General features: G+C 40.5%; 1 protein-coding gene across 1 annotated transcript; it reads right to left on the minus strand.

Annotated features, from left to right (window-relative positions):
- Positions 1-2,493: 2,493 nt before the first annotated feature.
- SCCRO (defective in cullin neddylation 1 domain containing SCCRO) lies at positions 2,494-13,051 on the minus strand. Its single transcript, XM_080271559.1, has 5 exons — positions 12,920-13,051; positions 12,590-12,803; positions 9,106-9,274; positions 7,385-7,598; positions 2,494-2,841 (listed from the first exon to the last, which is right to left on the minus strand). Exons 1-5 carry the CDS (start codon positions 12,920-12,922, stop codon positions 2,668-2,670), a joined length of 774 nt encoding a protein of 257 aa, XP_080127685.1. The 5' UTR covers positions 12,923-13,051; the 3' UTR covers positions 2,494-2,667.
- Between the last annotated feature and the right edge of the window lie 227 nt (positions 13,052-13,278).

Genomic DNA, 13,278 nt, shown 5'->3' on the forward strand with positions numbered 1-13,278 from the left:
TTTCAGGTGACTTTACATTGAATGACAATCCTAATGGTTTCCTGTAAACCAGGAAACCATCTATAATACTGAGTGGTAACCATATAACCAACCCATACATGTTCCCCACATGTCAACAAGTGGATCAGTGGAGAGTTAGTGACCTTCCCCATAAAACAACTATATAACTAATACAACAAATGGCCACCTCTTACAGGATTTTAGCATCTGTTTGCATTTGAGCATGAGAGAAAGAGATATTGAGATTTAAACCTTGACATATGAGTGACTTACAAATGTGGACAGTTCTTACAAACTGGCCACACAATATACAGAGTTGAAGCAATAGTCAGATACAGTATTGTGCCTATACTGTACTGCCAAATGTAGCTCTCTATAACTCAGAAGGAAGAAAAAGCTTATTGGTAATAGCCGAGTTAAACTAATATTCAAGTAATCAAAATTTTTATTTACAAGTGTAGAAAGTATTACAGAACAGTCAGTACTTACCTGCAGACAAATTTACACAGGCTCAAAGATGACTGTTTGAATATAATTAATTCAGTAAGTTCAAGATCTTCAGTATTTAAGTGAAAAGTAATTGAATTGGCTAAATTGAAATATTTAAAAATGTTAACTGCTCTTTTTAAACTCTGGATGTGTCCAGTTAACAAATCCTAACATCAAACTATGGAAATTATATACGTGAATTATCCCAATTCAATATGAAGTGGGTAGATTTGGAGATGTTTGGTGTCAAGCATTACCGGGGTTTGTGTCTCAGGTTAGCCATCTATCGTTAAAACATCTACAGTATTAAGAACTAATGTGTAAATATGCCAGATCAACTGGCCTAGCATATTTATACATTTGAGTGAGTCACATACTGAAGTGACTGGTCACAAACACTTGCCCTTGCATACAGTACTTCTGCTCTCTCAGGCAAAAGCATCCTCCATGGTTGCCAAGTAAAGAGAGACCCACTGTTTCACTTGGTTTTGCTTATTTCAACTTTACTGGAACATTTTCTCTTTGGCTGGTTTCCTATATGAGTTATTATACTGGAAAACTTGCAAGGTGATGGTATGAGTGTAACCCATTTCCAATAACTGTAAGGGAAAATCACAAAAATCAGATAATACAGTATGAAAAAAACTTTGGGAAACATTACATGACTTATTTACTGGGTTACAAAACTCAATAACATTCCTCCTAAAAAAAAAGTAATATAGACAATCCTGAAATGTTATGGCTGCAGTCTGCTTGCACCAGGAACAACAGTCCTACAGTACTGGGTGGAAATGATCAAATTATTCTTTTCTTAAATGTCTGAGGGATGTAAGAAAATGCAGAAGTGCAACACTATAACAAAAAGCTGACATGTCAGGCAAAAAATTGCATAGCATAAAGCAAACAAGAAAACACTTGTATAATCAATTTAACATTTTTGTTTTCTGCAAATGAATTATAGGTGAGTAATATATATACAATGAAAATTGTCCTGCTTAATACTGTACAGTAAATCATTGTTTCAGTATGAAACAAATAATTGTAATACAGTCAATTGTGTACTCCATCCCGTGCTTTCTAGCAGAGGCAACTTGTAACTGCCTAACATGTATGGAAAGCAATACAGATTTTTTACAGTAATTATATTCAATGCACCAAATATATGATACATCATTATGAACATTGTGAAACACAACCCAATACATTACTCTGGACACAAAGTGTGCAATCATTTGGTTGACATTTCTATTTCCTTTCATTCACAGACTTTTTGTACAATCAAACTAGCTTCAATATAATGACAGAGGGATGATGGCATTGTGATCATGATTCAGCTAACTGTATTAGCCTTTCATGATACAAGGAGAAACTAACACAGTCCTGTAAGCTGAACCTTAAGTTTCCTAATCGATTAGTGCTCAAAAAATAAACACTTTTAAAAAATCCTTAAAAATACATGAAGAGCTAGCCTGTTGTATGAAATGCCCTCAGGTGTCAACAAGAAAATATCAAAAAAGCCTAAATATTGATGATCAGCTTCAGAATTAATGTGCATACATGCTTCCCTACTGTTAAACGCAATGATATCTACATACTGAATAAAAAAATAAATTTCAGTTCTGATGACATTGTGTTGTAAAAACTATTTCTTAGCTTTAAAAAAGGTAAGTAAAACTGCATTATTATTAATATAAGGACAAGCAAACTGACTGTACCCTGTTTCACTTTCTATTGCAGATCTTACATTAGTTTCCAAAATATATTGAACTTATTTGGGTTCTATACCTAGAAATGGATGAATGCTACTCCTTGCTTCATGTGTTCATGTCACATAATATAGCACTTCACTGCTTTGCATGCTTTATGCATACACAAGTTGCCAACATGCATATGGGTGTTTGTGGCTGGCAATTTTGGAATTCCTATGGAGCAAAATACACATATATGAACCACTTTCTTTGTGACTTCATATGCAGAATGTGACATCAAACTCTTTTTTGTGTGTGTGTTGACTTCTTGATCATAGACACTGCATTAGTAGGAAGGTAAACAAAGTGATATCTATTGAAGACATGGTATTTTCTGTCTTTCTGATGTAGTTATAAAAGAAAAAGGAAAACTTTGAAAAAATTATAATGCTTGAGCTGTAACTGTCCATGCAGCACTCATGCCCATCCCCTAGACTTGCGTTGGCTGGCCTCTGATGATGGGTCTTGCATACTCAACGAAATCATCAATTAGTACTGGCCACGCTCCTTCCTCATCATAGTTGGACATGTCGTCATTTATCATCAAGGCAAAATCCAGGAGGAGGTTCCACGTATCCTTTGGTATGGAGCGTTTATGGTGTTCCTATAACAGGTAGGAGAAAAAATTCAATTAAATGGTACCAACCAAAGATTAACCTTATCTGTACAAGAGGTCTTTCCTAAAACAGCCAATCCCTTAGTACTGTACTGTATCCTTTTTGTGCCCAAGGCTACGCTACCATGATTCAGATAATTTAAGTCATAGGTGACCACTGTATGTCACTGTCAGCGTTTACATGACAAAAAACCTCTAATCACCTTCTGAATTCAAACCAAGGTGCATTAACACACAGCATCCTCTGACCCAAGACTTTACAGCCAGACCACTCAGGTCTTCTCCAAGATGAATTAATATTTTCTAGCATTAGCAAAAATGCACTAGACGTTACTACATGAATGGGGCTGATGGAGATCTTTCAAGCTCCTTTACTAACTCAAATATCATTTAAGGTATGGTATATAAAATTATGATTGAGCTGGTGAAGGTTTGTATCCAAGGGGTGGTTGTAGTTTATTGCTCATGTAATGCCACTCAGGGATGAATAAGGCTGGTCACTCTCATCTTAATGTCAGGACCAACTTGCCTAGCCCCGGGCTCCTACGCTCCTCATGGGGCAATGTAGGACTGGATGATGGATGGATGGATGACAGTTGCAAAATCATACAAGAAGAAATCATAATGAAGGGGCCGAGTTTAAATTGGAGAAACATGTCCAACATGAGGGATGGCACATGCCAGGGCTGTCGATAATTATTTGAAACAATACCACCCCTTTGGATTAGGTTAGGTTACAATCGAGTGAGGTAGGTTAGGCTAGTTTTCTTAAATTTTTGTACATTAGGTTTTCTACTTCTTTGTATATGACAAACTTGGTTGATACCTAATCCAGTCACATTTAACCCAAGAGGGCAGTGTTGATCTGAATAACTACTATGGTAGGTTGTCTCCCAAAACAAGGCCAAAAACAAGTTGCTATATACAATATATCAAAGTGGGCAGTACCAAAGACGAACCCCAATCTTTATACAGTAATCCCTCTACTATCCGATATAATAGAGCCAAAGGCATGCCCAGAAAGTGGGCCCCAGCCTCCTGGACTTGTACTTATGGACCCTAACCCACCCTGACTCAGAAAAACACCTATTTAACTCCCTACTGGACATGCATAGCACCTATTTAAGACTCAATTTACACCAAAAAGACTGAAATAAATGGAAAAGAACCAGAGAATGCGGTTTTAGAGGTGAGTATATACAATATTAAACATTCTGGGTATATTTACAAGTTCCTGGCTCCTGGACTGGTACTTATGGACCCTAACTTAGCTTAACTCAGAAAAACACCTCCCTACTGCACATGCATAGCACCTAAGACCCTATTCACACCAGTAAGGGACATAAAAGAGTGAAATGAGGTTTTAGAGGTTTCATTCATTCATTCATTGCCAGATGCCATGTATCCCAAACGGGGTGGCCAAGGGCTCAGAGTTAATTGTTTTACAGGGAGGGGCACTAATCCTCCACCAACCCCACTTGACACGTCGTATGGAAAATACAGTACAATATGAAACATTCTGGGTACTTACAACAAGTCCCTGGCCACCTCAATGAATAACCCGCCTCCTCTCAGACTCTGACAGTAAAAAGGAGTACCTGAAGCACCTGCAGTGCACTGTACATGAAGTCTTGCACTGAACTTAGTCATTTGCACTCAGAATTCCATTCTCTTAACACTGCGCACTCTAGTCGTACTTGCGCTCCATTGTACCTTAATGAAATGTGTTGCACTCTGCACTTTAAGTCTTTGCACTCATAAATCCATTTTCTTAACACTACACACTCTAGTCTAATTTGTGCTCCACTGAACATCAATAAAATCAGTGTTGCACTGTGCACTTAAGTCTTTGCACTCAGAATTCTAATTTCTTAACACTACGCACTGTTTTTTTCACTGCACAACACTGTAAATTCCCGTGTGGTCTAATGGCGAGTTCTTGCTGTTTATTCACTGTCAGAGTCTGAAAGTAGCTGATGCAGGTGGCCTAGGGGTGTGTCGCTGGGACGTGGTGATGGACGCGGGGGTCACGGGTCTGAAAAAGCTGTCAATGGTTGACTGACACAAGAAATGACGATTTTGGGGATTAATGATGCGCTGCCTGAAAGCGCGCACTTCCTCCACAAGTCCCAAGGGCCCCATCTCCCTGTCGCAGTCCAAGTGTTCCAGGTAGTTGAGAACGAACTCTACGTGTTCCCTGAGTGTGCTCAGCTTGGAGATGGCTGGAGTAGTGTCACGCTGAAAGGAGTCCGCATCATCGTCGCTGTCCTTGTCGGAATCTTCAAGCTGGGTACTGACACCTGCAATTGAAGATGCGTTCTCGATATGAGACATGGTCTGATACCCAGGATCGCCCTCGTCATCATCCAACCACTCATGCACTTTGTCCACATTAACATCGTCGCCATGCGCACATAGACGTGCATGGAAGTCATCCACGTCAAAACCTAGGTAATTGTGCTCCACATCCATTCTGAAAAGCAGACGAGACCAACCATTTTCTAGAGTCTTGACAGGGACTTCCTTCCATGCACTGGCCCAGTTGTAGATTGCAGACTTGATGTTGTAGCGGCGAAGGTTTTCCAAAGTCCGCTGGCCTCGTGTGTCCCGTCCCTCCCTACGCTTGTCCTCGCCCAGGAACTTCCTTCGGTACAGCCTCTTCGTTGCCATGATCACTCCTTGGTCCATTGGTTGGATGAGAGCAGTCATATTAGGTGGCATAAACATGCACCTAATGCGGCCATCCTCAGCCACCAAGTCTTTGTCGCACAGGTGGGCAGGTGCATTACTGAGGAGGAGGGCCTTTACCTGGTCACGCGGGATTCCCAGTTTCTCCATCTGGTAATGGATTACCTCCTTGACGAAATGGCGGTGGAACCAGTCTTTGAAGATCTGGGCAGTGAACCATGCCTTCAAAGAATGGTACTAAACGACAGGAAGGACATCCATCACCTCACGAAGACACCGAGGCTGCTTTGCACAATAACGGGCTTAAGCCTGTGCATGCTGTTAGCATTGGCACAACACAAAGCAGATATCCGTTGTTTGGAGAGCTTGCGGCCAGGTACACGCTTCTCTGTCTCCTCGGCTAGAGTGTTTGTTGGCAAAGAACGTTAGAATTAAACAGTTTCGTCAGCGTTGTAGACCTGACCAAGAGTGAGGCCCTCCCTGTCGATCAAGCCCTTCACCTTGTGCCGAAACTCCTCTACTCCATCCTCGTTGGCATCCAAAGCTTCGCCATGAGACTTACAGTTGGTAAGGCCATGTTGTAACTTGAACGCGAAGAGCCAACCCTCGAATGCCTTGAAGTCTAGGGTGTCGTGAAGCCTTGCAAACTTCTCAGTAGCAGCCTTCAGCTCCATGCCACGCACCAATACACCAGCAGCACGTTGTTGTCGATACCAAATCAACGTGGAGCGGTTGACTTCAGCATACCGGGGAGTAAACATCATCTTCCTCTCCACGTTGTGTTTGTTCTTCGATGAGAAGTCAGCCGTGTACTGCACGAGTTTGTTGTGGGATCTCTTGATATCAAACAAAGTAGATCGAGCCAGGTTGAATTCACGGAGGATGCGTGAGGTTGGCCATCCCGCATCCACCTTGTCCAATATCTCTCTCTTCTTCTCCAAAGTCAAAACCACTCTCTTCCTCTTCTCAGGCAGCGGGGCCATCATCACACACACTAACAAGAGGCAGGAGAGCAGCAGCAGAGCCTACAGCAAGTAGGGCACCACCACAAAAGCAAGCAAATGGGCAGCCATGATGACGAGCATGCACTCACAACAAGAGATGGGCGGTAAGTGGGGAGGATGCAGGGGCACTCTAGCAGATGGCGGCGGAACTATGCACCACAACACAGCTGGTCTACGCCAAGTTCAAATTACAGGGGAAAACAAGTCTGATTTTTTTCAAATTTTTTGCAATTTTTGGAATCCTGAACCCCGGGACCAAAATGTCCGGTAAGTGGGGTGTCCGGAAAGTGGGCATCCAGATAGTATGGGGATTACTGTATTTTTTCTCTACTCTTTCATTTGGGAATGCAATACCAACAGCAAACACTAACATAATTTTAGTAAACACTGACATTTACACAAAACAGTCACTATCAAACACTCTTTGGTCTTAATATTTTCTACTTTCCGCTTTTGTCTGGAAATACCAAACAGCAAAAAATACCTTCATCTTAGTAAAGAAAAGAATATGAAGATTGTCAAGGACTGAGTACATGGATGAGTCTAAAGAAAATTATATATAGCTACATAAGTAATGAGCCAAAGTGAAGTAACCCTGTATAAAACTACAGCTAACCTATTTAATAGTTTGAAGTTATTCTGGCTCATTCTCAGCTAAAACCAACTAAACATCAGCTGGAATATTATGATACAGTTGTTCCACTCATATAAGTTATTAACAATCTCGTGCTCTTATGAATTATTCTTAACCAAATAAAATTGTATAATGTTAGCTGGAATAAAATTATACACGTTGTCCTGATCATGAGGGCTTTAAAAAAAAAAAAAAAAGGACCTACCTGCAGGAACTGGCACCATAAATTGAGTAAACGGAATCTTCCTTGCAGCACAATGTTCCAGTAAGCTAATGCCATCTCTAAATCCAATCCCTTTTGTCCTGGATTTCGTGCATAATTAAATGTAAATTGGTAGAAATCCTTGAATTTTGCAGTATCTCTAAGTTCATGTTCCAGCGTAGGGAGCTTAGCTTTTAATTTGTCAATGCTGTCACATCTGTGGGATACAAGAAATGTCAATTATTAGTAAATTATAATTTTAACACCATCACTCCAATGACATCAGACTAGTGCAGAGTTTTGCTGATGTCTGTGAGCGTTGTGCCTTGAGAGTAAATGTAGAACAGAGTAAAGTGGTGGTTACTGTGAGAGAAGGTGACTCCCAGTGCAATGTTGCAGTGAATGGAGAGAGACTGGAATTGGTGAGAAAGTTCAAATACCTGGGGACAGCGATAGAGACGAGAGGAAAATGTGCACAAGAAGTGGAAAGTAGTCATACAAGGAAGGAATGTAGCTGGTGCAATGAAGGCCTTGATATGAAATGGAGGCTTGAGTGTTGCAGCTGCACAAGGCTTACATGAAGGAGTGTTAGTGCTAACTTTAACATATGGATATGAGACCATGGCGTGGCATGAAAATGAAATGTCAAGAGTGAGAGCAGTGGAGATGGGACTGCTGAGGAATGTATGTGGAGTACAGAGTGTGGATGCGATATGAAATAATGTGATTCGTGAAAGATGTGGAGTAAGGAAGTCTGTGGACATCTGAATCGAAGAGAGTGTATTGAAATGGTATGGTCATGTGGAGAGAATGGACAACAACAGAGTGGTGAAAAAGGTATATCTAAGTGAATTTGAAGGAAGGAGGAGGTGAGGTAGGCCAAGGAGAAGGTGGAGGGATATGGCGGATGAGGGTGTGAGGAAGAAAGGTTTGGAAGTTGGTGAGGCTAGGGGACTGACAAGAGATTGAGCTCGCTGGATGAATATTGTGAGAAGAAGTGCATGATCAGGGATTTGGCACCCCTATTTAACGTGACAGCGTCTGGATTGACTCTATCGGATACGTTTATGTGAAGCTACAGAATGTGGTGAATGTTTTCGGCGTATCAAATACAGCCAAGATTCTGGGGGCTTGAATGATGAGTGAATGGAAGCACAGCCCATTGGACTGGGCAATTCTGGGCTGTCTGGACAGTGCTGCTCCTCACCCTGCCTCAGGGTGGGAAGGTGGGGGGGGGTCTGGATGACGATGACCTCTACATAATTTAAGTCAACTTGGAAAGAGACCTCTTATACTGAAAGGGTGAATAAAGGCCATTTCTAACTCCCGGAGTTTGAAAATTCTCTTAAGCTGAATAAAACAGTTGTGGTTGGGAGGGAATGGATTCAAGGGGGGAGGGTTAAAACCACAATATATACTGTATACTTTACATATATGCAAAAAAGAACTACATATGTCTTCATCATAACACAACATTCTTGTGTACAGTATCACAGCCTTGAAACACTTACCCTTTTCAGTAAATCCAAGCACAAAAGAAAAGTATGTGTGGCTGAGGTGCAGCATCTACAGTACCATGATTAATTTAATCTACTTACTGGTACTGGTATAAGAGATATATAGCACGTATTATAGCCTAATTTAGTAAATACACAAGAAAAATATACGGTAATATCGTAAATGTAGTAAGTCCAAGTACTGCACAAGAGAAATACAACCCTTACCCTAATTCCGTAAATCCAGTCATAAATTCATCTCTGGTAAATTCACATTGTGTTGCCGCCCGCAGCTTCCATGCCAGAATGAGGACAAGGCGGGAGTCAGGGGAGAGATCGAGGTCTTCCAAGAGTCGCATTACACCGTCAACCAAGATTTTGTTAGTTTCTGTGGCATCTGCCGAAAAACATGAGGTACCGTTTATTATCTGCTATAGTTCATCCACATTAGCTTGGAGAGATTTTTTTTTTCCTTTCTGTGGCCTGTTTTATGTTGAGTAGCTAACTATGACAGAATATGACATAAATTGTGGCCCTACATCCTTTTCATGGCATGTCTTCGTGACTAGTCTAACGTAGCATGTCTTAATGACTTGGAAAACACCATACTCCAGGATTTACCCCATTTTACAGCCCTGCATTCTAAATGGAGAGATGGTAATTTTAGACCAAGCAAATTCAACAGAATATAGTTTTGTTTTCAACTTACTTGCTGGATACTGTTTAATGTTATTAGTCTAGTTTTCACTGCTTACTAGTTATCATACAGCTACTACCAGGCTTGCAATCAATTAAAAAGGTATAAAAAATAGAGTATTGTAATGAATTTTTAAAGGCAAATTAATATAAATGCTGCAATAAATGGCTTATAATTAACCATCAAATGGCTACAACATTTAACAGTTTCACTAAAGCAGGAATGCTCTGCAAGACTAATTTCCAGACTAATGAAACCGTTCTCAACTCAAGGGGAATACAAGTGGGACAGAATTTATCACCTCCATCATCAAACATCATTTCTAATCCCTATTATGGCCCCTCCCTGCCTTCTATCTATCTCTATTATGGCCCCTCCCTACCTTCTATATACCGTACCTCTATTATGGCCCCTCCCTGCCTTCTATATACCTCTATTGTGGCCCCTCCCTTCCTTCTATTCCCTATTATGGCATATCCCTGCCTTCTAATCCCTATTATGTTCCCTCCCATAATCCCTATTAATTATGGTCCCTCCCTTAATCCCTATTAATTATGGCCCTTCCCTTAATCCCAATAATGGCCCCTCCCTTAATCCCTATTATGGTCCATCCCTTAATCCTTATTATGATCCCTGCCTTAATCTCTATTATGATCCCTCCCTTAAGCCCTATTGTGGCCCCTCCCTTAAGCCCTATTGTGGCCCCTCCCTTAATCCCTATTATGGCTCCTCCCTTAATCCCTATTATGGCTCCTCCCTTAATCCCTACTATGGCCCTCCCTTAATTCCTATTATGGCCCTCCCTTAATCCCTATTATGGCCCCTACCTGCCTTCTAATCCCTATTATGGCCCTTCCCTGCCTTCCACTGTATTGTAGCTCCCTCCCTGTCCTTGACTTCTGTTTGCCTATGGCCCCTCCTTGCCTTCCACTCCCTATTATAGCCTCTCCTTGCCTTAAAATCCCCATTATAGCTCCCTTCCTTCTCCCCTTATGGCTCCCTCCCAGAAACACCTTTATTCATATTTCAGAATAAGGAACTATTATTTTACAAGTGATGACCAGCCTTCCACTCCCTATTATAGCCTCTCCCTGCCTTATAATCCCTATTACAGCTCCCCTCCCTCTCCCCTTATGGCTCCCTCCCAGAAACACCTTTACTCATGTTTTGAAATAAGGAACTATTATTTTACAAGTGATGACCATGCTTTATGTGACAGGATCTTGTGTAATATTGTAAAAACTACATCCTTCTGTCCTAATCATGGGATTCTTTGGATTAAGTATCCACAACACCACTTAACTCCACCATATATTAACATGGTTAAAAATACTTATCAATCACAATCAAGATCGCTGCTATAAAGCTTCAAGGTCCGCAACTCTGAATACGACCAAACACCTTAAACATGGCTGGGGTGGTGGACTCTCCATATGACAAGTTATCACACTGATCCTTGTTAAATGTACCCATTTTTATGTTCTTGTTTTGCTAACAGGGCCACAGTAATTTACTTATAAAACTGCTGTACAGTTACAATGTCACATCTAAAGCTGCTATATTAGTTTCCCCTCAATTTACAACACCAGTTATATAGGAAAACTGTAGTTTTTCAAAGGAATCACTGACTAATCATTTCATAGGTATATATTTTGAACACACCTCACTAGGTTATTATCATTTAAACATTTCCTAATTTAATTTTTTAATACCAGATTAGTTCCAAAAGACTTTGTGCAAGAACTCAGCATTTAGGGGGGGGAAAAAAAAAAATCAGGAAAGCAAACACAAAGAGCAAAGGCTATTAGTAATAATGGTAAACACAATTTATTTGAGCCAGTAGAAGAAATACACTGAGGTGGTTTGGACATGTGGAGAGAATGGAGAATGAAAGACTGACTAAGAGCGTGTATGTAGGTGAGGTGGAGGGAGGGAGAGGGAGGGGTAGACCGAGGATGAGGTGGAGGGATGGAGCTGAGAGGTATATGAGGGAGGGGGGGTGAGTTGGGGGGAGGGGAGTCAAATGGTGGGTGACAGAGTGACTTGGAGGCGTTTTGTCTGCGGCCACCCTTTGCGGGATTAGGGCGTCGGGCTATAGATAGATAGATAGAGATAGAAGCACAGCTCCTTCTCAGTTCCATTCATATTCCTCCAGTTTGTTTTCTGTATTTTTCTGACTGTTTTCTGGGTGGTAAGTTACTTTTTCCTGCTGAAAAATTTCCCGTTGTTTTTATCATCATGTTCCTTAAGCCGTACCTACGATTGTTTGTTTATGGTGTAATGGAAGAAATCTTACTCAACATACCGTACCGAAAGGTGGATTTCATTTCCCAACGGGATGCCAGGTTAGGTTAGGTTAGATTAATTATTAGGACCAGTTAAGCTACGTTAGGTTAGATTTAGTTAAACACATAGGTTAGACTGGTTAGGACAGTCCTTCCACCATTACAGCTGACCAGTCAAATGAGTTGACGCAGAGGAACATGGCTAAAAACGAACTGGGAAACAAATTTCACATGAAACTCTTTTTTTTACCACCCCAGAAATGTTCAGAAAAATATGACAGACTATCATGAGGAAGGAGAAATTACTTGGTATGGTTCTTCTACTGCCTCAAATAAAGTGTATGTTTACCATAATAAATATAAGACATAGTCAACTCTTGCCAATTTATGAAATAAAGCTAAAAAATTCATATCAAACTTGAATATATCCACTATCCAGCCAGACAGTCAATGCACTCCAATCTTGGGGAAAAAAAAAAATTATTATCCACCTCAATAATCCAGTGTACCTGAAACTTATGGCCGAGCTACTGTCATCAGAAATGACCAAACCAATGTACAAAAAAAAAAAAAAAAAAAAAAAAAAATCCTGTGGCAATGTTATCCTTCATACTTGGTAAACTACTGAAAAATCTGAATGCATATACCAGGTGTTCCACAATAACTACACAATCTTATTAAAAATGGAGCCCATGAAGTGACCAAAATATTGCACAACTAATTATCATACCTCTATATCTGTTATAGAGATGGTCTAGCTTCTTCTTATCAACTGACGGCCGCTGTTCTCTGTAGTAAAGGTCGGGATTTTGGAAAAAGTTGTCAGAAGCCAATTCAAGTTTCCAGTCATTCTGAGCTAGGCAGTAGATTGCTGTTTTCTCGCCCGCTTGAGTGAAGGAAATAAATTGCTTGACTTTTTCTTTCTGGGCGGATTTTAGCTTGTGCTGTAAACAGAAGAATGATAGTATCTAGACTCCCTTTGGAATTCATGCCAATATCATATGGATATACTCATGTGTATGAAGAAAAAGAACATATATAACATTTCCCCTTTACTCACCATTGCTACAGCTGATCAGATTGGAAACTAAACAAAGATAGTGCGCATGCGCCTCACCTCGCATGTCACTCGAGCCCAAGAAGCAAAACAACCCAATAGTATTATGCTCTGACACTTTGCATGCAGTCTTGTGAGCTGGAATAACGTGTCATTGATACCATTGCTAATAAACATCATGACATACGCATAATATGACATTGAACACCGTAACCTTGTATGTGAAATTCGAAACTAAGTGAAATAAAAGTATCCCAATTATGCAAGGAAAAACACTCCAGTCGGTACCTTCATAATATTATACACGCATTAAAATACATAGATAAATAAACAAATTCGTGCGCTTCATTCTGGTAACTTTA

This window comes from Coenobita brevimanus, chromosome 46 (genome assembly GCF_032717465.1).
Source record: "Coenobita brevimanus isolate Jiangsu-jjx chromosome 46, ASM3271746v2, whole genome shotgun sequence".
Classification (NCBI taxonomy): domain Eukaryota; kingdom Metazoa; phylum Arthropoda; class Malacostraca; order Decapoda; family Coenobitidae; genus Coenobita; species Coenobita brevimanus.